The sequence below is a fragment of the Mustela lutreola genome, chromosome 1, assembly GCF_030435805.1.
Source record: "Mustela lutreola isolate mMusLut2 chromosome 1, mMusLut2.pri, whole genome shotgun sequence".
NCBI lineage: Eukaryota > Metazoa > Chordata > Mammalia > Carnivora > Mustelidae > Mustela > Mustela lutreola.
In genome coordinates, this window is record NC_081290.1 from 180,396,562 (window position 1) to 180,420,863 (window position 24,302).

Consider the following 24,302-nt stretch of genomic DNA (forward strand, 5'->3'; position numbering starts at 1 on the left):
AAAGGAAAAGAAAAAATTAAGGTAACTCAGAATTTTAAAAAGTTTCTTCCAGCAAATGATCCGTGGGCTCCCTGACTTCCCCTCCATCCCAACATAACCAGGTAGGTCTGCCGCAGCTCACCGAAGACAGGATTCTGAGAAGCCGGACAGGAAGAAATGTTGACTATATTAAGTCATTTAAAAATCCAGAAGGGAAACGGGTTCATCAAAGAAACCACACAACAAATGTATTGCCATGAAATCAAAATCTTTTAATCACATGAACAGTTACCCTCAATTTCTTTATTACATTAAAAAAAAAGTTTACATAGAGTTTACAGTTTTTGCAAAGTGGCAGCATGGTCGTGGATAATCATGATGATGCTACACATTCACACTGTGAATTGAAGAATGATCGGAAAATCTCACGGCACGTTACAAATCCTTGGTGAGAAGCCGTGCACTGTCCTCTTAGAAGCGGACAGGGGGTCCCCAGGTCTCCCGCACCACCCCTCTCTCCTGCCCAGACGGCGCTCATACCGGTATCCCAGTCTCTCTCAAGGGCTACCCCAACCCGTTGCTGCCATATGCAATCATCAGACCCCGGGGTGGGCCACAGGGCTTGCGGACGAGGACGACCTCAGCAAGACAAAGCACCCGGAGGCCTCCAACTGTGGAAGGCTTCTCCCGTCCCAAACAGGCCTGGACTGCCCCCACTCCGGCCAGGACAGCCCGCTTGCGCCCGCGCCCTGAGGCTGGATCACGCCTGGGTATCCACCCCACCAGGCTTTTCCGCAGGTGCCTCTGACACCCCAGCATGGCCCGCACCTGTCCCCCTGGCACGACCAGGCATTGGTCCTCAAACCCACAGACACACAATCCTAGCCACCTCAGCTTCTGCTCTATTTTCCAATTTCTAGTTTTGATGCATTATTTTCTATTCCTTTGTAAAATCTAACCACTGGCTCCAATCCAATGTCTAAGGGCTCGCCCCGCCCAGTAATTTTCCAAGAGTCCCCTCTGCCCCCAGCAGGCTCTGCCGCCTCCCAGCGACGGCCCCCGGTTTCCCGGGAAGCCTCGGGTGCCCACGCTCTGCGCCTTCCTCTCCAGCTACAAGGCAGCGGAGTGGGTCTCCGGCAGGTTCTCCTCCAACTTCAACCCCAGGTTGTCGATGCCAATGCTGGTGACCTGCGGCACGTCACTGTCCGCCGGCTCAGCCGTGCGCGTCGGGGTGGAGCAGTACAGCACGAAGCCCACCATGATGACTGTGAAGGACAGGATGTAGAGCCCGGAGAACTAGGAGGAGAACAGGAGGGGGCTGTGGTCTCTGGCAAACGCAGGCCGGCTGCTGCCCTGGGCCAACCACGCGATCCCGTGACCTTTGTTTCTGGAAGCTGCCTAAGGAGACGCTGATACCCCCAAGCCCTCCGGTGCACGCGTGCGTGAAGACACGGTCTCGGGCATCACCTGTCCCACCAGCCGATCCCTGCATCTCTAGGAAACGGAACTTCTGCCTTTCTCTGTGCTATGCCCGGCTGGACGCCACCCCGCAACCAGCCCCACTCAGTGCAGACCATCAGAGGTCAGCCCGGACACCAGGAGCGAGCCCATTTCAGACCCTAAGCCCTGCTTGTAATGTGGCTATGAAACAGAGAAACACAGGACCCAGGATAAAATGTGGGCAAACAGAGAAGACAAGTTCTCCACAACCCTTCGCGTATGCGAATGCAATAAAATCCAGTTTCTTAAAATTTAATAAATTATCTTCTTTCGGTAGACAAGGGTAACAAGCAGGTAAGATTTTTAGAGCTCGAAGAACGTCATTTTTTGGAAAAGCCTCAAAGCCCAAGAGGTCACTGGTGTGAAGTGCAGTCGGACAAGCCCAGGGTGTGAGCCTTGTGGGTGAGCCTCCCACCGTCCGGGATTCCGGAAGGACCAACTGCAGCGAGAGCCCATTCTGACAAACACACCACAAGGATGTTCAGAGTTTCTGGTGACCTTCTCCAACCCACCCCCTCTGTTAGGAAAACAAACATCCAGAATAAAATGCAGTGAAGACAAAAACACTAATTCACTGTTTATTATTACTGAAAAACGGCCTTCTGACATACCCCCAAAGTTTGAATAAATAATAATATGCACTTTGCATATTTGCTCTTATTTGAATGGAGGAGCCATACAAAAGTTCAAGTATTAAGGAAATTAATAATTATTTTTAACAGCATGAAAGATTAAAGAAAGAGAAGAGCTGAAGACTGACCAAGGATGATGTAGTAAAAATTAAGGTTAACTATGTAACATAATTAATGTGCCATTAAACACCTAGGATCATTTTTTTTTCTTGGTACAAGCAAACTCAAATTTATGAGTGGTCTTGCTAACCTGATTTCAAAGTTAAGAACAGAGGATGCTGGGGGTGCTTGGTGGCTCAGTTGGTTAAGTGTCTGACTTCTGCTCAGATCATGATCTCAGGGTTATGGGATCGAGCCCCGCTTTAGGCTCCCCACTCCATAGGGAGTGTCCCTCTCCCTCTACCCTCCCCACCACTTGTGCTCTCTCAGATAAATAAATAAAATCTTAAAAAAAAAAAATGGAGCATGCTATTTTATTCAAGCCAACAAATGTTTAATTCACTTAAGATTTCAAAGTATGCTCCCAAAGAGTTCTAATGCCTAAAAAGAGTTCTAATAAGAAGGTGATAAAGAAAAACAATAAGAAAACATAACAGACTAGGAAAGGAGAGGAGGGGGGGGGAGAGGAGAAAGAACAAGATACACTCCAAAAAGTAGCAGGAGGAACTAAAATAGGGTTTTGAAATGAGTATTATGTACAGTCCTGGTCATCTCCGGGCTTCTCTGAGTCACCACTGGCTTCTGCAAGTTTATTTTCTAAAGATGCTCAATCACTTCCTAACCTTAAGCCTTTAGATATCTTTAAGGAATGGAAGAGCCACAGCCCTCCCCAAAACAGGAAAGCCTTCACCAGATTCAGTGCAAAGAGTCAGTGATAATGACGTGAGTCAAGCTTGGCTTGACACCCAAACCTGGCTTTAGTTCTTGGATCCAAACCAAGCATGGTCCTCACAAGCATGGCCAAACACAGCTGGCATTTAATAAATACTTTTTGGGGAAAAAGAAGATTCAGAGACTATTAGGGAAAATTAAACCTATTTAGATTACCCTTAATTTTCAAAGTCAATATTATAAAGTCAGTATCTATGGCCTCCTATAAAATGTTTACTGTTACCTGTAGGGAAGCCTACACATCTTGTTCAAAACATGTCCTGTTTGGTTTGGTGGTTTTAAATGGTTGGATCCTCTTAAGAACCAGGTGATCAAATGGAGTCATTTCCCTTAGAAGGGAGAGTCTCTGAGGGAATGAGGGAAGTCTCCTGAATTAGAGGCTCTAACCTTTATCTCCCTTCTTTTCATTCTTTTTTTTTTTCTTTTCCTTTTTTCTTTTTTTTTTTTTTTCTTCTTTTTTTAATTCTACTGGTTGTGTCAGGATCTATACTGGAAGTTTCTTGTGGCTACTCTGGTCAGTAAGTATTTACTCAAGATCAATTCCAGAAGAGGCAGAGTCTGACACTGAGGAATGCAGAAATGTTTAAACTTTTCAACTGTGGATTTTAAAAATCAGAGCCAAGGTTATTTTAGAAACTACAATTTTAAGAATTGGTGGTATAGTGGGCTTATAACTGCCTTTAAAACTGCTTCAAAATGCTAGGTATTGCACACCCGGGGGGCTCAGTAGGTTAAGAATTTGCCTTCAGCTCAGGTCATGAGCTCTCGGGGTCCTGCAATCGAGTCCCATGTCGGGCTCCCTGCTCTATGGGGAGTTGGCTTCTCCCTCTGGCTCTCTCTACCTCTCATGAATAAATAAATAAAATCTTTAAATAACTTTTTTTAAGCGCTAGGTATCTTCTTTAAGCTCTGAATGGTTTCCCACCTCTATAATTTACTCTGAAGGTCACAGCAGACCTACTCTCTGTTCTACAAGTCTGGAAATGGCCTTTGAACAAAAACAATTAAATCTGATCTGGATTAAGAGACATGGAGGGACAAAGAAACATAAAGCAAAAGAATGGAGAAGGAATTTAACGTTCGCATGCTCTAATTTTGAAATAACGGTTTAAAGTTATATGGTCAAAAAAATGAAATACAAAAAGCTTTTTCATGTTCAAGTTAAAAGCAGTTAAAAAGCAAATATCTACATGAAAAGAGCTTATAACAGGTAGTGGTATATTTTAAAAGCTTTTCTTTCTTTAACCTTACTTTCTCCTTCCCGCTGGGATAGTATTTTGCTTAGAAGAAATTAAACTACTAAAGCTAAACCAATATATTTGGTTTAAAAAGAAAAACGCACAGGTGAGTGGGGTCCTACTTTACATAGATAACCTATAACCACTAAGCTTAACTGCAGAATAGAAACAACATCACCTCCTGGTGGCAGCCATGTGAAATGCAAGCACAGCACCACAGCTCACTTTTAAGGCTCATTTTGTAGCCCCTGGCAGCTGTTCTCATTAAAATAATAATAATAATAATAATAATAATAATAATAATAATAGGGCACCTGAGTAGCTCAGTGGGTTAAAGCCTCTGCCTCAGCTTGGGTCATGATCTCAGGGTCCTGGAATCAAGCCCTGCGTTGGGCTCTCAGCTCAGCGGAGAGCCTGCTTCCTCCTTTCTCTCTCTCTGCCTACCTGTGATCTCTGTCAAATAAATAAATAAAATCTTTAAAATAATAATAAGAAATTTTTAAAAATCTAGGCCTGTCAGGTCACTTCTGCGGGGCCTGCCTCCGACACTCTGATTCACTCCAATATTTGTTGCTTTTTAATGATGCAACAAAAAGTTACAAATACTCTTTCAGTCTAAGTTCAGGAACACCTTAACCACCAAGTTTGTAAAGATAACACCGAGTTCCTTTCATACATAAGGCAAATGGTTTATGTTTCTTTAGCCGAAATTTCTGAGAACCCACTAAACAAGGCGCTGTGAGTTCATGGCCAATTCCTGGGAATAGTGTAAATCAGTGTCAAGCAATTTCTGCCTAGGTATAAAATTCTACAAGGACAAAGAAATGTATTTGCTGTCCCCAAATGAAACTAAAAGTATCAAGCAACAGCCAACATTCTCGGTATTTGTTCAAATAACTAGGATAGCAAGCTCACCGACAAGCATTTACTGAAGGTATACTCAAGAAAGACAGATTTCCAATGTAGCAGTTCTCAAAGTACACTCCTAAGACCTTAGGCACCCAAGACCCTTTCAAAAGTCTGTAACATCAAAACTTTTATTGTATTATGAACATGATTCTATTTGCATGGAGTAGATCGTTCAACGAGATTGTTGCCCAAAAAGATGAGATTTTATTTATGGATCTAAAAGACACCCACAGAGGGATGCCTGGGTGGCTCAGTTGGTTAAGCAGCTGCCTTCGGCTTAGGTCATGATCCCAGCATCCTGGGATCGGGGCCCCTATCGGGCTCCTTGCTCCGCGGGGAGCCTGCTTCTCCCTCTGACTCTGCCTGCCACTCTGTCTGCCTGTGCTCGCTCTCACTCGCTCTCTCTGACAAATAAATAAATAAAATCTTTAAAAAATCTTTAAAAAACTAAAATAAAAGACACCCACAGCTTCTTTTAGGCCAAGCAAGTGTTTCTATTTGAACACGATCTATTTGCTTACCTTATAGCCAAACAGAAAGAGTCCAAAGAAAAGACTGTAGAGGTCGGCCGTCAGGATGCCCAAGTTCACAGAGGTGGCACTGGTGACTTTAATCACTAGTGGCATGAAGCTGTACAGGCAAAACATAGAGAGGGCAAACGCCACAAAAAGCAGAGCTGCGGAAAAAGCAAAGTGTAACAGCTAACATTACAGGAAGAAATCGGAAGGCAAAGACCCTTTTGAGGCTTGGCTGCCATCTACAATTCCCTGACCCTTCCACAAACTCTCCACAGAGCCACTTGCTAATGCTCAGCATTGCAAATGCTGAAATTTGCAGAAAGCCCTCAGGGCAAAAAATAGTCATAATAATAACAAGATACGACACCGAGGAAGGACTTCAAAATCGCAACACGGTGTTCGATGGTGAAGTCCGTGGGGACTTGCTCATGGTGTGAATGGTTCAGCAGCTCCCATCACTGGCCCCAACCGCCCACCCCCGAGAGTGTGATGTTGTGATAAAAGGTCAATAAAAGCAGAATCACTATCAAGAAAAATCACCATAGTCTTTCGTTTGTTTTTGTCTGGTTCATTGGTTGGACATGATTCGTGTCACTGGACTCAGAATAAAGCGTTTTTAGTCACCAAAGGCAGCTTATGCTTATTACCTTGTGCTTGCGTCACTAAATTCAGCGCCCTCGGAAAGCACGGTCTAACCATCCTCTTCCGGGCACAGCGCGTGACCGCTCAGCTTTGCAACCACTCCTTCAATCCCACCCCCATACTCAACACACCCCCAGTCACACTCACTCACATTCACGCACACTCACTCACACCCTCACAAGCCAGGTTCTTTAACTGAATCAAACTACGTAAGCACAGCCAACACACTTCGTGACATTTCACGGACTGTTTCTAACTTCCTTCCACCCGTCACTCAATAAGGTTGGAGGAGTCCTTCCTAACCGTTCCCTACTGTTTGCTACATTGTTTGTTTGTGCAGATGCCCAGGAACATCAGGTGAGAGTCATATGGAAGGCGGCGGGTGATTCCACGCTGTCAGAGTATTGGGGTTAATGTTTCACGAATTACATGGAGCAGACAACCTTCAAACGAGGATTGAGGACTCGCGACGCAGACCTAATGGAAAGTGAGTGTGACCAAAGGTCAGTCGGTCTTGTTCAGAATTCCTGGTAAAGAAAAGCTCTTCCTGGGCGTAAAGATTAAGAATTAACTCCTGTGAAGGTTCATTTACGAGTTCTCAGGGAAAACTCAATGTAAAACCCTGGAGAACTCTGGGTACCACATTGCTCTGTGATTTTACAGAAATGGTTTAATATTACTTAAATGAAGTATTTATTTCTCAATGCGTACTTTTGTCACTCGAGAGGAAAGGCTACTGACTCAAAGAGGAAGACCATGGATGTACGTACCAATCTTCCAGTCCCACCGAATGCCGGCAATATCCTTATATTCCACGATCAACCTGAGATCAAAACCAGAGAGAACCACACACTCATTGTCACTAGCTTATAAGCATTTTAGTTGCTCTACTCCAGCTAAGGTGAGGAATTATGTTGATTTTGAAATCTTTCTTAGTATATAAAAATAAGTATCTATAAGATAAATGACAACAAATAAAACCAAAGGAGCCCACAAACATGCTCAAGGCCCTTCGAGGCACTTTTCAAAGAGCACCCAGCATGAGACTATGCTTTCCATTTGAACAGGGAGTTAATATTTTCTGTTAATAACTGAAAAATAACGTCTGTACTGGGAATGCCTGTACCACACCGTAAGCAGAAATCCTAAGCTTCATGCGCATGTAAGAAAACAAGGTGCAATTCTTGATATTTCAAGAATCTTCTAATCATTAGCCAGCTCCTGATTTCACACAGGAATCTGGGCCAAACCACAATGAGTATCGGTAGCGGGAAAGGAATCGTGTACCACAGATGGGCTTATTTTGTTTTGAAGGGAGACTTTAGACTCTTACAGCTGTATGCCGCTGATCACTGTTCCAAATAAGCCCACCATCCCTAAAAACTCCTGTCTGCTCAGCTTCTTCACAATGTACTCTTCACACACGTTAGACACAGCATAGAGGGAAGCGCCTAGAAGGACCAAGATGTCACCAATCAGGACGTTACTGCCTACAGGAAGACAAGACACAAAAAGGTACACAGCGTCAAGACAGGGGACCCTTCTCGCCTGGTTCTAGGAGTTGATCTGGTTCACATCCATTTGAATAAGATTTTATAGAAGGGGAGACCCTGGTTTCTAGAAGTTTAAAGACTCTTACTCCTCTCACTTTCTGGCATAATTCTGCCGTGATTTTTCATATTCTGACCCCTCGGGAGATGATGCGACTGGAAGACGGATAATGTAAGGCCTTAGGAAATGATTCTATGACAAAGAAATTAATGGAATTTAGGAAAAGGAATTAACTAAAAACTACAGGGAAGGAAGCTAGGTAGTCAAGGTCATCTTCTCTCAATCCGAGGACACCGTGAAGTCACTTGTAGACTAGGTAAATTCAGACACCATATTTAGATTTTAAAGCATCATCTGAACTTTGACCCGAAGGAAGTCCAAGTGTTCTCATTCACGGAGCGACTAGAAAGAGGTCAGTCACCCAGTGGACAGAAGCTTCCTTTTGATAAAGAACCATGAATCTACAGTAGGATTTACTTTTCTTTCTTTCTTTCTTTCTTTTTAAGATTTTATTTATTTATTTGACAGAGAGAGATCACAAGTAGGCAGAGAGGCAGGCAGAGAGAGAGGGGGGAAGCAGGCTCCCTGCCGAGCAGAAAGCCCAATGTGGGGCTGGATCCCAGGACCCTGAGATCATGACCTGAGCCAAAGGCAGAGGCTTAACCCATGAGCCACCCAGGCGCCCCTACAGTAGGCTTTCCAGCAACTAATCCAAATGGATGGACCAAAAGAGGATTATTGCAAATATTTAAAGAAACTTCTCTCTCATGAGACAAAACAAAACTATTTAGTGTAACAAAAGGGAGCAAGGACCATGGGCAGGCAGGAATGCAAAGCACACTTGGTGGACCGTGTCCCGACAGCAGAAGCCAGTAAATGTGAAAATAAAACTGAAAAGACAGTTTAAGCAATACACGTCTTCCGTCTTTTCCCATAGAGCTTTGCAATACGGAAGCGAAAACACAAAAAACACCTTGTTTTCTGTGACCGAAGCAGAAGGACTACAGCCTCACCTGAATTGTCCTCCCTCCCCGCCAGGATGTCTGCACCGACCATCGTCCCCACACCCAACAGACACACAGCCACAGCGATGAAGTGGGTCGCTCTGTATCTTGCGTAAAGAATAAACCACGAGAGAGCCATCAACACAGGGATCCCGAAGCAGTCCAAGAGCTGCAATGAAGGAGACACAAACAGCGTGAGCCTTCTGTCCTTAACTACGTGAGTCTTCCGGCCTCAACTAAAACATGGGTAACTCATGCTCGGAGTTCCTGCCCGTCCTGTATGTCTCGACGGCGATCTACCGGATTACTCAGGTTTACCTTCCCCTGGATGGACGCATTGTACCTTCACAGCCCTGTGAGACTGAAACCACTGTCCCCATTTTACACATGAGGAAAACCAAGGCGCAGTCGGGTTAAATGAGGTGCTCCGGATCCCACAGCTGGAAGCGGGAGAACCAGTGGCTGACCCCAGGGATTCTGTCTCGTAGACTGTGTTGTATCTCTACCCTCCCGCTCGTGTTTCTCCTCCAGTCCAGCAGGCAGACCTGCTCTCCCTCACTTGACCAGTACTTCCACACCTCAGGTCGGGGAGACCTTAGGAGAGGAGCTGGAGTGCAGAGAACGAGAGAGATACGGCCCAGCCCTCAGGAGCCGACAGAAGGCTAGACAGACACAGAAGAAATAGTCACACAAGCAGGTGTTCAACTGCTGTTGGGCTAAGAGCCACCGAGAGGTACAGGAGACTGTCAGAAAGCCCAAAGACACCATCTCCCTGACTGGCCAACCGCACCGTGGCTCACAGCAAATCGATATTCCTCCATCACCCAGTGATCATGGGTCCAGAAAAACCCTCTCCACGTCTAATATGGCCAGGCTACAAGGCAGTGCCAAAAATCACAGCAAATTCAAAATCACTTGTAAGATTAAGGGGGGAAAAATGGAGATTTTATTCCCTCCATTCCTGAATTCACAAATCATGTGAAGTGCATTCAAGGATAAAATATATTCCGTACGCTAATAATAGTCCCAAACCTACTTTACCATTCCTCCTGTTCTTTTTTTTTTTTTTTTAACCTTGACTTGGATTCTCTCTGTGTCTGTCTCATTTTGGACAAGGCCCTAAATCTCCCGCAGCCTCTTGAGCCCATCCCCGGCTGCTGACTGATTGCCTTTTGTTGCGGTGTCAGTCCTGCAGGCCCCTGCGCCTGGGTGCGGTAACGGGCACCTCGCCTTGTTATTTATTCCAGCTGCAGAGCTCCAATCCCCTAAGTGCTTTACGGAGCCAGCCTGAATAACAAACCATTAAATGATGCAAATGATAACAGCCTGTCTCGGAAGACGCCAGCACAATCCAGCCATAATGACTTAACAAAGTCTAAACGATGTTCCTTAAACCCAAAAAAGTAAAAAAAAAAAAAAAAAGTCCCTCTCTAAAGTCTCACAGGAGACTCCCTATCCTTAAATTGTGCCTTAAAATTGAACTTAAGTTTATTCTATCCTGGGGGCGCCTGAGGGGGGCTCCATCAGTGAAGCCTCTGCCTTCGGCTCAGGTCATGATCTCAGGGTCCTGGGATGCAGAGTGGAGCTCCCTGCTCAGCGGGGAGCCTGCTTCTCTCTCTGCCTCTGCCTGCCGCTCCTTTGTTTGTGCTCTCTTGATCCCTCTCTGTCAAATAAATAAATAAATAAAATCTTAAAAAGAAATGTGCTCTATTTTCAACAATTTGGGGTGGGCCGTGAGTGGCCATCTAAGGGACCTGCCTACGCCCTGCTCCCTGGCCAGTCCTCCTCAGCGTCACAGTCGGAAATGAAGAGATCAGACCAGATGATCTCAAAGGTTCAAAAGTTCCCCTTCTCATCTGCTCTCTAACACACGGGGCCATCTACCTACATGGACTCTCCTTCTTATATACTCTTGGTGATGGCTGTCTTCTCCTTGATGAGTTCAGTCCCAAGAGCCTCCCTATTTAACCTAATCTTTAAAAATTACTGGGGCCCCTGGGAGACTCAGTTGTTAAGCAGCTGCCTTCGGCTCAGGTCATGATCCCAGGGTCCTGGGATCAAGTCCTACGTTGGGCTCCCTGCTCGGCAGAAGCCTGCTTCTCCCTCTCCCACTCCCCCTGCTTGTGTTCCCTCTCTCGCTGTGTCTCTGTCAAATAAATAAATTAAAAAAAAAAAATTATTGTCCAGCCACAGTCCGCAAGGTATGAAGTCAGACGGCCAGCGGAGGCAGGCACAGATACAAAGCTGAGTTAGACTTTGTTAGAAATACTTTATTAGACATGGAGCGGAAAGGACAAAGGAAGACAGGAGGCCGTAGAGAACGGAGGACGGGGGCGTCAAACGGCACGTGTTCTAGGAAGAACAGAGCAGCCCAACGGAGGAGAAGCTGGCCGTGGGAGGGGAAGGAACAGAGGGGAACACAAGGAATAGTGGTAAAGCAGGAGGACACAGGGGCGGAAACCTAGCCCACAGGGTGCCCACAGGCACGTTGTAAGCCTCCCGTAAACCACTCTGTCCGTGGTCGCCGCTCCAGCATCTGCAAAGGAATCCCTAAGGAGGAGGTTCAGAGACCCCCAGAGACCAACTCTATCCTTCTACCCAAACTGCAGATTTACTCAAGTAGAGAATCATCTGGAAGAGTCCCAGGGACAGTCCGAACCACCTCAGCAGGGAGCTGTGCCTGCCAGATGGCCTTTTTGTCATGGACTCCTTGAGAGGACCAGAGCATGTAACTTGTGATGACCAAATGCTTGTTTTTCTAAGAGGCTAGAATGGAAGAAACTGTTTTCAATAATCTAAGGCATGAACCTCAGTCAGAAACCCAACTGTTAGGGTTTTTGCTTATTTGCGTTTAGACCTTGTACCAAGTGAAAACTGGTCATTATCAGTCATCCAGAGTTCCAGGAAATTATAATCAAGTAACTGTGTACGAGGGAGGGTAGATGTGACTAGGAATGCCATCTTCTATTTAAGTTTACGCTTACTACCCAGAGCTAAAAGCACACGTAACCCTATTTGTGAGGAACTTGATCCTTTAGGTAACTCTTGTTTTTAATAGTTTTTTTTTTAAAGATTTTATTTATTTATTTGTCAGAGAGAGAGAGATCACAAGCAGGAGGAACAGCAGAGAGAGCAGAGAGCCCGCTGAGCAGAGAGCCCAATGTGGGGCTCGATCCCAGGACCCTGGGATTATGACCCGAGACGAAGGCAGATGCTTAACTCCCTGAGCCACCCAAGCATCCCCACCTCCTGGTTTTAATTTTTATGAATGCTGGCTTTTCCTACATGCTTCCTGTGATATCTGTCTTAACTCTAATTTCCCAAAACCAAAAGGTCTGCTGAAGACAATCTTAGCATGATTAGCACGATGTTACGGAAGAGAAAATATTTAATATGATGCATTCAGATAAGGGTAGCATTTAATGTATATTCACATTGGGAAAGTACTGAATTTTCATCAGTCCTCATGTCTTCCAAGCAAAATAAGTCTAATTACACTTTAATTTTTCCAGAGATGAGATAAGGACCCCTCTGTTTCATATAGTGAGAAAACTGATACATCAGAAAATTACAAATTTAGGGGCACCTGGGTGGATCAGCTGGTGAAGGCCTTCAGCTCAGGTCACGATCTCAGGGTCCTGGGATCGAGCCCCACATTAGGCTCTCTGCTCAGCAGGGAGCCTGCTTCTCCCCCTCACCCTCACCCCAGATCCTGTTCTCTTTGTCTCTCACTCTCCATCTCAGATAAATAAATAAAAACCTTAAAAAAAAAAACTTACAAATTTATTAATTGTGAAGACTAAACCTGGCATTGGAGTCTCTCACTTTCACTTCCCTTCAGGAAACTTGAGTTGTTCACAGCGGTGACTCACTGTCATTATACAGCCCACAGTTCGCTACCATCAAGACAATTGAATCAGTCTTCCTCAACACCTAGCTAAAAAGTACTGCTCTGCAGGAACATTTTTCCTTTAATGCAGCAAGAATAAAACCTAAAAAAGGAATAGGGACATCAGTTTTACCTCTGGCTACTCAAGGTGCGTAATCTCTACCCCCAGATATCTACAAGGTTGCTTCCAACAACTCCAATGGCTCATTTTGTCTCGAATATCTACTTCCCTAGCAAACATTCAACTTTTCTGCAGCACAAAAATACATTCCCTTTATACGTCATCTTCAAGCAAACTTAAAAAAGAATTCTTGTCAACAGCACAGCATCAATTGCCAACTAAATATTTATGTTTATTTTTGTAGCAACTGTTTAATTCCGTAATAGCTTTGGCAGTTTGGGAACTGATTGACTTGAATACATTTTCTCTAATTCAGGGAAATTTTACTCATTAGCACCTATGCTCCGTGAAGAAACAGACAGTGTCCACTGTGTTTAGGTTTTTCTACAAGGAAACGGCTTTTCCATAAAATTGGGTTAGCACATATGGGTTCGGATTCTTCTCTCGAAGCTGAAAAACCCACACGGGTCGGAGGAGGGCCCTCACCTGGACACTGGTGAGAGTGGTGTACTGGTACGCTCTGACGATCAGGTAATTAGCTTCCACATCTGCTAGCCCGAGCAGGACGTACTTCCACCATTTTCTCTTCAAGATGGATACAAGGTTATCGCTACCTGGTTGAAAGAAATCCGGGTTGGTACATGTCCTTGAAAATGATGTTATGCATGTTGATTTAAAGATTAAAGAGTCAAAGTAAAGGTTTACTATGTCTTTTGAATATGGTCACTCTTTTACAATAAAAAAAAAAAAAAAAAAAGATTTTATTTATTTATTTCACAGAGAGAGACACAGCGAGAGAGGGAACACAAGCAGGGGGAGTGGGAGAGGGAGAAGAAGGCTTCCCACCAAGCGGGGAGCCCGATGCAGGGCTCGATCTCAGGACACTGAGATCATGACCCGAGCCAAAGGCAAATGCTCAACAACTGAGCCACCCAGGTGCCCTGAATGTGGCCACTTCTAATTTCCATTGTTCATAACCAAAATGCCTAAGACAGTTTAGCAAGTTGTTAGATTTCTTCTATTACAAGACCCAAGCTAAGATGTCCGCATAGACTAAGGGTTTAAAGAAACCACCAGAGAGGGACCCCTGGGTGGCTCAGTGGGTTAAAGCCTCTCCCTTCGGCTCAGGTCATGATTTCAGGGTCCTAGAATAGAACCCTGCATCGGGCTCTCTCCTCAGCAGGGAGCCTGCTTCCCCCCTCTCTCTTTGCCTGCCTCTCTACCTACTTGTGATCTCTGTCTGTCAAATAAATAAAATCTTAAAAAAAAGGAAAAAGAAAGCACCAAAGAGAAGTAAGTAGGAGAAAAGGGGTTAAATTTCATTTCCTACTGTAACAGAAATATAATAACCAGGTATGGGTTTAAATGCTGTCATTCCTGACAAGCTACTGGTTATCCTTAAAAAATCAAATGTTTTCTTATGAATTCAATGGCTATTTAACATCTGCATGTGGTCATTCTTCTGGAAGAGATATGCTTTCCAGAGAAAATTAAGTCAGTGGTAAGTTCATAAAAAAGATTTGGTGGCATCACTGAACAAACACCTTTTATCCCCAAATTCTTCTTATTCAAGTTAATGGCAATTCACTTCTTTGGAGACATTGGCAGATAGGAGATATATAATTAGCACACATATGAGAAGACTTTATGTAAAAATAACCTACAAGTAAGGGGCGCCTGGGTGGCTCAGTGGGTTAAGCCGCTGCCTTCAGCTCAGGTCATGATCTCAGGGTCCTGGGATCGAGTCCCGCATCGGGCTCTCTGCTCAGCGGGGAGCCTGCTTCCTCCTCTCTCTGCCTGCCTCTCTGCTTACTTGTAATTTCTCTCTGTCAAATAAATAAATAAAATCTTTAAAAAAAAAAAATAAATAAATAACCTACAAGTAGGAATCATGACCAAATGATTATTATTAAAACCCAATTAGCAGGAACATCCTGAAAACACAAAGTCAGTCTTCTCAAGATGACATGGCAGATGCCCATCCACCATCTCACAGGGGACCTCACTGATGTACTTACGAGTCACACTGACTCCCTAAAGGCCAACACTACAAAGGAGCAAAGTCTAGCCCTATTGACCATGTACCCAGGCATCTAATTCCAACTCCTAAGCTCTTACCAAATTTGGCACTTTCCCCTTAACATGTTTTTCCCTCTCCCCCAACTGGTTTCCACTTTCTTTCAAAAATAAGTCACTTAGGGAGCCTGGATGGCTCAGCTGGTTGGGCGTCTGCCTTCGGCTTGGGTCATGATCCTGGAGTCCCGGGATCGAGTCCCGCATTGGGCTCCCTGCTCAGCAGGGAGTCTGCTTCTCCCACTGACCTCTCTCCTTTCATGCTCTTTCTCTCAAATAAATAAATAAAATCTTTAAAAAAAAAAAAAAGTCACTTATTCTGACACTGGAATACCATTGTGCATGTTAAAGTTCATATGACGTTAAGGATTCACAAGCATTGGTGATTTCTTTTTTTTATTTTTTTTTTAATTTGACAGACAGATCACAAGTAGTCAGAGAGGCAGGCAGAGAGAGAGGGGGAAGCAGGCTCCCCGCTGAGCAGAGAGCCCGATTCGGGGCTTGATCCCAGGACCCTGAGATCATGAGCTGAGCTGAAGGCAGAGGCTTAACCCACTGAGCCACCCAGGAGCCCAAGCACTGATGATTTCATCATTCACCTTAAAACGATGAAGACGGAAGTATTGCCTCCTCCCGATCAGGTGATGGGCTACCCGTCATCTTCAAGTTTCTGAGTTCCATCCCATTTCATGTATTTTTAAAGCCATGCCCCCCTCTCGTGGGAAGGAGGTCTGTCATGCCTAGCAGCCCTCAGTGTGACGCGGCAGTAAGAGGACGGGCCCAGAGGCAGGCTAGCTGGGTCGGAATCCGGCTCCAGTTCCTACCTACAGGACTCATGGCCCGTTACCTAAGTGCTGTGTGCCTCAGTTTCCTCATCTGCAAAGTGGGGGTAACAGTAATCCCCACATGCTTCACTGAGAGTGAGGTGACACATCACCAAAGTGAGTTAATCAATTAAAATGATGCCTGGCACAGAAGTGTCCACCAGAATCTCACTTTGCCCATTTTCTGTGTCATTAGTTACAAATCATATTTCTACAATGATTCTAAAACAATTTCACTTGGGCATCTGGGTGGCTCCGTCAGGCAAGCCTCGGATGCTTGGTTTCAGCTCACTTTCTGATCTCAGGGTTGTGAGATCGAGCACCGCATCAGGCTCCTCATTCAGCAGGGGATCTGCTTGAGATTCTCTCCCTCTGCCCCATCCCCTGCTTAGATGCACACACTCTCCATCTCTCTCTATAATAAACAATGAAATCTTTTTAAAAAGAATGATAAATTATTTATTTTTTTAAGATTTTATTGATTTATTTGACAGAGAGAGAGAGACAGTGGGAGAGGGAATACAAGCAGGGGGAGCAGCAGAGGGAAAGGGAGAAGCAGACTCCCCACCGAGCCAGGGAGCTCGATGCCAGGACTCTGGGATCATGATCTGAGCCGAAGTCAGATGCTTAACAAATGAGTCACTCAGGGGCCCCAAGAATGATAAATCCTTAAAAAACAACAACAACAACAACAACAACAAAAAACCAGCCAGCGATAAAGATGTTAATTCCTTGCCAGTTTTTGGCTTTGTCTCCCTCAGGACACAGACTTCATGTACATGCACCCAGTGTTCCACTTAACTGGAAATATATATTTTGGAGAGTGAGGCTCTTTTTAAGGGCTGTTTAGTATTGTCTCTTAAATACCAACCACGGGAGAAAAAAACAAAACCTAACTCGTAATGGCATTTACAATTTTTTTTTAAGTTTTACTTTTTAAAATTTTTTTAAAGTAATTTCTATACCCAATATGGGGCTCAAGAGTCCCACGCTACATCAGCCAGGCACACCAGCACTTTTTTATATTTTGACAACTTCTACTGGGACAGCTTGGCGCTACCTGTTTTTTGTTTTTTGGGTTTTTGTTTTAAGATTTTATTTGTTTATTTGATAGAGAGAGAGATCACAAGTAGGCAGAGAGGTAGGCAGGGAGAAAGAGGGGGAAGCAGACTCCCTGCTGAGCAGAGAGCCCGACTCGGGGCTTGATGCCAGGACCCTGAAATCATGACCTGAGCTGAAGGCAGAGGCTTAACCCACTGAGCCACCCAGGTGCCCCGGCGCTACCTGTTTTAATCAACATTTTCACTGAATTATACCTAAATCTCCATAAATTTTCAGAGCATTCAGGGGTGTCATACTTATCTAATAACTTCTATGAAGAACAGTTTCCTGTTCCTGGTTTTTACCTCATTTTATTTTTTTTAATATCTAGAAGCCAAAACATTTTTACAGAGATAATTTGTTGGAAAGATCACCCTCACATTTGACCTACCTGACTGAAACGCCAGCGTCACTGTATAAAAGAGAAACAGCAGGCAGTAGTTGATAAAGCTCTGAAGCATGGGGGTGTTCACTTTGTATTTTTCTGCCAGGAACTGGCTGGTGATGGCTGTCCCGCATATGCACAAGGACAACATCTGACCCAGGGCAATTGTCTTCAAGATATTCCTAGAAAACAAAGGAGAAAATCAGAACAACTCCCAACTAAGTTATTACACACACACACACACACACAGGCTCAACACGAAGAAATATTCTAATTATCCCAGGTGGTTCTTCAGTTCACTTCATTGCTCACTTCACATGCACTAAAATGAAAGTTTCGTATTTCGAGAGACTCTATCTTTGCTCTTTTACCTTTCTGATTTTCCCCCTCATTCCCACCAAAAAACATATTCCCCACCTTCACTGACCACACAGAGATCGTTTGGATTACTAAGTGATGTCATCTACCGTTTAAAGTATGTGGGTGATTTTTCCTTTTTTTTTTAAACGTTGACACTCGTTTTAAATTCTTCCCATGCATGAAGTGTTCACCACTTTCTCAACCTTTCGTTCTCCCGGGGACTTGATTTCTTCAACGAGAAGCAATGGCTTTCAAGGTTGCCTGCAGGTTTGAGTCACGGAGAGTTTTCGAAGGTTTTATTGTTTATTTATTTTAGAGAGAGAGTGAGCATCGCACACATGCAGGCATGAGTGGGGGGAGGGGCAGAGAGAGACCCACAAGCAGACTCCCCACTGAGTGCAGAGCCTGATGCAGGGCTTGATCCCACGACCCTGAGATCCTGACTCGAGTGGAAATCAAGAGTCTGACAGTAACCGACTAGGCCACCCAGCACCCCTGAACCATGGAGACTGTAAACGCCAATGTTCAGCTGCGCCTGGATGGACCGACCGCATCCTTGTCTCGGGCAGTGGGTCCCAGGCGTCGGGATCCCAGGCACCAGGGTCCCAGGAGTGGATGATGCTCCAAGCTTCCCAGGTTATTCCAGTGTGCAGCCAAGACTCTGAATCATGCTAGAGGCTGACACTTTGAATTCACAGAAGAATAAGACCCAGACTCTGCCTTTTGGCATTTAAAAGAAGCGTCTTAGGCACCTGGGTGGCTCAGTGGGTTAAGCCGCTGCCTTCTGCTCAGGTCATGATCTCAGGGTCCTGGGATCGAGTCCCGCGTTGGGCTCTCTGCTCAGCAGAGAGTCGGCTTCCTCCTCTCTCTCTCTCTGCCTGCCTCTCTGCCTACTAGTGATCTCTCTCTGCCAAATAAATAAATAAAATCTTTAAAAAATAAAAAAATAAAAAAATAAAAAAAATAAAAGAAGCGTCTTAACAACCAACGAAACCACATCACCATCAGTGGAAAGTAGAGGCCGGCGTGAAAGGTGCCACAGGGGCAGAACGTAGAGAACCCAGCAGCCTGTGAAACCTCCAGGGGAAGTATTGAAAATGATCTCTGGGTTTCTTTCTGTCTTTCTTTCTTTCTCTCTTTCTTTTTTAGATTTTATTTATTTATTTGAGAGGGCAGGGAGAGTGAGAATGAGCGAGCACAGGGTAGGGAGGGGCACAGGGAGAGAGAATCTCAAGCAGACTCTGAGCTGAGCGCAGAGCCCGCCACGGGGCTCGATCCCACGACCCTGAGACAATGACCTGAGCCGAAACCAAGAGTGGGACGTTCAACCATCTGAGCTGCCTAGGGTTAGGGTTTCTAGAGTGAATGACTGGGCAAATCCCAGGAAAAACAGGAAGAGGTTTGTGACGGGAGGACTCTAAGAAGCTCCCCAGGGAGTCTCTGCTTCCTGGCAGCTTTGCCCTGTGTGATCTCCTCTTGAGTGTGGGCAGGACCTGTCACTTGCTTCTAACCACTGGAATACAGTACAAGTAATGGGATGTCATTTCCATGAACACGTTCCTAAGGTTATCACTTCCATCTTGCAAGTCAACTCTACTCTCTCCCCTGCTGGATCCCATGAAACAAGCATATACAGAAAGACCCACGTGGAAAGGAACTGAAGGTGCGTTCTGGCCAAACCCCAGCAAGGAACTGGGAACATCAGCCCACCGATCGGCAAGGAAAGAAAACTTGCTAACTTGGAAACTTGCTAACGTCCACGTGAGCTTAGAAGCAGATCTGTCCCCGCTGGAGGCCGCAGCAGACACCATGACTGCAGCCTAGCGAGAGGCCTCTAAGCCAAGGTCAGAGCTAGACCTCGCCCTAATGCCTGATCCCCAACACCTCTGTCTTACAAAGGTCACGAAGTCTGTGACAACGTGTTACCCAGTAACAGATAACAAAGTTGAAACTCTGGACTGCAGACTGCTTTCTCTCCACTACATATCCAGGGCCTGGCGCTTTGCTGTCCCTCAGTTAAGTATGTATTGAATGAATGTAAATGGATAAAGAAATTATCATATACGCTCAAATATATGGTATCTCCAAATATAAGACACTTCTCTAGTTTTCCAGTGAAACCCAAGAGTTAGAGAAAAAGTAGAAATTATGGGAGTGCCGTGATACAGAAGCTAAGAGTGGAAACACTTTTTTTTAAAGAGATCATCAATATGATAGTATCAAAAACTACAGAGAGAAGGGGCAGCCTTATGGCTAAAGAGATAGAGTTGGACTGGCAAGCTGGAAGCTTCTCATCGCTTTCAAAGAAAGCTTGTGGCTAGTGGGAATGCCCAAAGTCAGATTCCGGTGGGTGGGGTGCGTCGATTATGAGCCACTGAATGCATCAAGCAGAAATAACTGTTTTTGTTTTTGTTTTTGTTTTAATGATGAAAAGGAGAACAGAAATAAGGAAAGAGTTTGAAGAATACACAGCAGTGCTGAAGACAGGTTTATTATTATTTATTATTATTATTATTATCATCTCATTAAACATGGAAGTGTAAACATATCTGGGAGATGAGCAGAAGACAGTGTGAAGGAAAACTTGAAGACTGACCAAGAAGAAACTGAAAGGAGACAGTGAAGACAGCTCCTGGAAGGATCAGGACACAGGACTGAGAACCACCACTTTTGTTCAAAATGTTCCTATAAATCCTTCCAGAGTTGCTCAGAAGCAAAGTAGAAAATACCAAAACTGCAGCAGAAGACAAAGAATATCTGTTCTAAGAGTTTACAATGTATTTTTCCCTCTGGAATGTTTACTTCAGTAATTTGCAACTAACTCAAACAATCCTAGCCCAGGGACCCAAAAACAAAGGGGACTACTTGCTGGGTGAGTCAACCCTAAGTGAACGTACTGGAAGAGTCTTTGCCATGTGTCAGGACAAGAAGAGAAAATCTGAGGGGCGCCCAGGTGGCTCGGTCGGTTAAGTGTCCGACTTGATTTCAACTCAGGGCATGATCTCAGGGTAGTGGGATCGAGCCCCACATCCGGCTCCACACTGAGCATGGAGCCTGCTTAAGACTCTTTCCCTCTTCTTCGGCTCCTCTGGCCATTCACACATGCGCTTGCTCGCTCTCTCTCTCTCTCAAATAAAAATAACAGAAACAAAAAACCCTTAAGAGACACACTCTGTGCCTCAGAGGTTCAGAGTCTCCTGGGGATAAACAGGCATGTAAACTAGGAATTAGGACAAGAGAAGTGCTATAATGCAGTGGCTTACAAAACTTCAAGAGTTCACCAGACAAGAAAGGAAAGGAAAGGCATGCTAAGCAGATGGAACAGCATATACTAAGGCACAGAGTCCTAAAACAGTAGGGCACATTAAGGGATTTCAAGTGGATTGATGGAGCTGCAAAGAAGGTGAAAAGAGGGCGGGAGGAGTCCACACAAGCCAAATCAAAAAGCCTTGGATCCAATGCTCTGAGTTTGGCATCTTATCTTGCTGGGGGTGAGATCACTGAGATCTTCTGAATAGGAGGGAGTGAAGTGACTAGCACATCAGTGACTGAGCACTCCTGGTCCCTAAATATGTCATAGCACATAGCATCAAAACCTTACCCTTAATGCCTCACATGAAAACCAGTTAAAGAGGAAAGTTGACAGAGAGCGGAGTCTAGAAGAGTACCCGGTTTTCTAGATCAGACAGCTGCACAGATCACAATATGGTTAGCCAAGACCCCAATGGCAGCAGGAAAAAGGCACATCTGGAAAAGAGAATAACTCCATTTGGACATGCTGGAGTTTGTGTAATTATGAGACGGTCAAGGAAAAACTATCCGGTAGGCAGTTGAGAGCTGGGAAGAAGGACTGGGTTGCAGAAATAAATTTGAGAATTAAAAGCATAGAGATGGCAACTGAAGTTGGAATATAAATAATGCTAACACATATACATTAAAGAAAAAGAGAGATTTTTAAAAAAGAAGAAAGAAAGAAAGAAACATTCTGGGAATCAGCAACACTTAGGAGCCAGAGGAAGAAAGGGAATTAGAGATAAGGATGGAGAGGCATGTCCAGAGAAGAGGGAGAGAACAAGGGAGGAAGACCATTCTGGAAGCAGGAGAAGACGGCACTTTAAAGAGAAAGTGCTCTACCATTCGGGCTGTAGCAAATTTCTCCTAACTGCACCACTCTCCACAGATCCAATCTCTACTCCCTAGCAGGAGTCAATGTTCCGAATGTTAACGGAAAGTTAAGGGGATCACCCCCACCCTTCCTGAAATCTCTCAGCAAGGATCTCTTCATCCCTAAATGAAAGCCAAACCTTAAAATGGCCTGCAGGGCACCCCATCCATCTGACCCCAAATTCCCTTTGCCGGTCTCACTGGGGACTACTCTCTCGCAGCTTTAAATGTTGCTTTTTTAAACTTCTATAAGACATATAACAAAGTATAATGTATAGCCAACACACATGGATGTATCTACCAGGGAGCCTGGGAACAAAATATTGGCAACATGGACACGTCCCCCTCCTGATCTCCCCAGCCTCAGCTCTCGGAGGTAACCAGCTGCTCCAGAACTGGGCATCTATCTATGCCATGCATTTCCCTGTATTTTAATACTTATGCAAATATCCCTAAGCAATAAACAGCATTGCTCTGCTTGCTTTAAAATTTTATATAAACAGCACAACAGGTAGGTACAGTTTTGTTGCAACTTGCTATTTTGATCAACAGTGTACAAGAGTCATCTTGGCCATAGGCTAGTTCTGGTTCATTCTTTCCTAGTACGTCGTGCTCGCTTCGGCAGCACATATACATTCTTTCCTAGTACGTGATCCTATCACTTTCTCCATTCTCTTCTTGATACTTAGGTTGTTTTCTAAGGGGTGTGTGTGTGAGAGAGAGCTCTTGTAAACAATGCCTCCACAAACATTCTTGCGACTTATCTAGAAGTTTTTCCGGTTTTTAGCAAACTGCGGCAGGCGTGTTGCTGATATGCTAATACAGAATCTGCTCAGGATGGCGGGACCTAAGCTCTTGGGATGGCCTGGCAGGGACTACTCAGGGTATCCTGCAAATAGAATGACTTCCTACTTGTTGCACGAAGTTTAAAAGAATCACTTGCTCTGGACAAACATCTCAGAGTGCAATGGCTGCTCTTAACCTCACAGAAGCATCTTCCATTTTATTTGTTTTGCTCAATGCCTCTTGAAAGTGTTCTCTTACCGCACGCTGTTTACTCTGTTACTCTCAAAAGAAAGGAAGTGCAGGAATCCCTACCCTTCAAGGGGAAGAATGGTATCAGTCCCTGGCCAGATGCAAAGACGTTTTTTAGGCTCTGGAAGGACACTGTCAGTCAGGTGAGCAAGGAGTTCAGGACTTGCTCCCACAAGGGTAGGAGTCTTTCCAGGGAGGCTGTGCCCATTACCCGCTGATGAGGCAAGCTGGATGCCAGCGTTCTGACCTCTTCCTCTTGTGCTCACTTCTTTCTAAAGGAGACACTGATTCTAGATTTTAGGCTAAACAAAAGAAATTCACTACTTGATCTGCCTAGAGCACCAGGAGACGACTGAAGTCAAAGAGCCAAAGCTAAAAAATGGGAAAGTGTCTTCATTCTGCGTCACTGTCCCCGGCTCCGGACTCCCTCAGGAATCACACGAGGAAGGACACCTGCACGAAGCAACGGTTCCAGCTCTCCTGTACTTCGTCGTTCGGCAGATATCGCTGCACAGGACACGTTCTCCACGTAACCCTCACCGTGACCGGAGAAAAGTACGACCACCCTCCTGCTATGGGGGAGGAAACCGAGACTCGGAGGGGTAGCCGCACAGCCACGAGAAGGCAGAGGAAGTCAGTGCTCTCAGCCATTAAAAGACTGATCAGGGATTTGAATCTGCTTATAGAAAAGGACCTAGGGAAAGGTCTCCTCTCCTTCCTGGAAGAAAGTCTCGGAAGTACAGAACTTTGCTGCTAAACCCGCCCCCCCCCCCTTTTTTTAGTTGAAAAGACTGTGACCCAGGAAGAAGGAAGAGTTTTACCCAAGATGATAGAGAAGCCGAGGGGATGCCCAAGTTGTCCGGTCACAAATACCGCTGTTCCCCCCGCAACACGTGGTCTTGGGATAACAGTGAGATCCTCCCTCAGTGTTGGTTTCTTAATTTCTGTATCTCCTCCTCCTCACTCCCCGCCCCACACCCCTCTCTTCACCCTGCTTCCCTTCTCCGTCATGACTTAATAACAGAGCTAATACCAGAAAACTGGTTCTTTAAAGGATCCCCACCTCGCTGCCCGGAAAGGATCTAGGCTGCTCTCTCTGCTACCAGAATGAGCACTGCTTCCCTGTCCATCAGCGGGGACCTGGGTGTCCGAACTACAGGGCCCCAGGGAGCTAACCAAGTGGCCCATAACCTAACCAAATTCAGACCATTTTTCCCATCCCATAATGGACTCAAGAGCAACGATACATTTGAAATAAGCGAGGATAGAAGTCTGGAAGCACTAAGCCCTGTTCGCAAATTGACAAAGTTCCTCTGGTGAGCTCTCATTTGCCATCTAAAATAGCACAATGAAGCAAGCTGTCCTCCAACTATAAAGTATCGCCATCCTCTACAACAACAACCAAAAAAAAAGTCGCAAATTGAGTAGGGAGATTTAAAGTTACAGGAATGCACTTCTCTTGGCTCCAAATCATAATGACCTCATC

The 24,302-nt window shown here is 45.0% G+C and overlaps 1 protein-coding gene across 3 annotated transcripts in view; it reads right to left on the minus strand.

Moving 5' to 3' along the window:
* Positions 1-230: 230 nt before the first annotated feature.
* Positions 231-24,302, minus strand: part of SLC35F2 (solute carrier family 35 member F2) — a 49,554-nt gene continuing 25,482 nt past the window's right edge. For 2 of the 3 annotated variants that reach the window (XM_059179618.1, XM_059179624.1), the window contains exons 2-8: positions 17,260-17,439; positions 13,361-13,484; positions 8,874-9,033; positions 7,643-7,799; positions 7,080-7,132; positions 5,671-5,825; positions 231-1,275 (exon numbers count right to left, since the gene is read on the minus strand). In XM_059179618.1, the coding sequence (XP_059035601.1) occupies positions 1,090-1,275; positions 5,671-5,825; positions 7,080-7,132; positions 7,643-7,799; positions 8,874-9,033; positions 13,361-13,484; positions 17,260-17,439 (1,015 nt within the window). In that variant the 3' untranslated portion in view covers positions 231-1,089. The remainder of the gene's footprint in view (positions 1,276-5,670; positions 5,826-7,079; positions 7,133-7,642; positions 7,800-8,873; positions 9,034-13,360; positions 13,485-17,259; positions 17,440-24,302) is intronic. The other variant, XM_059179631.1, reaches the window with a different exon arrangement.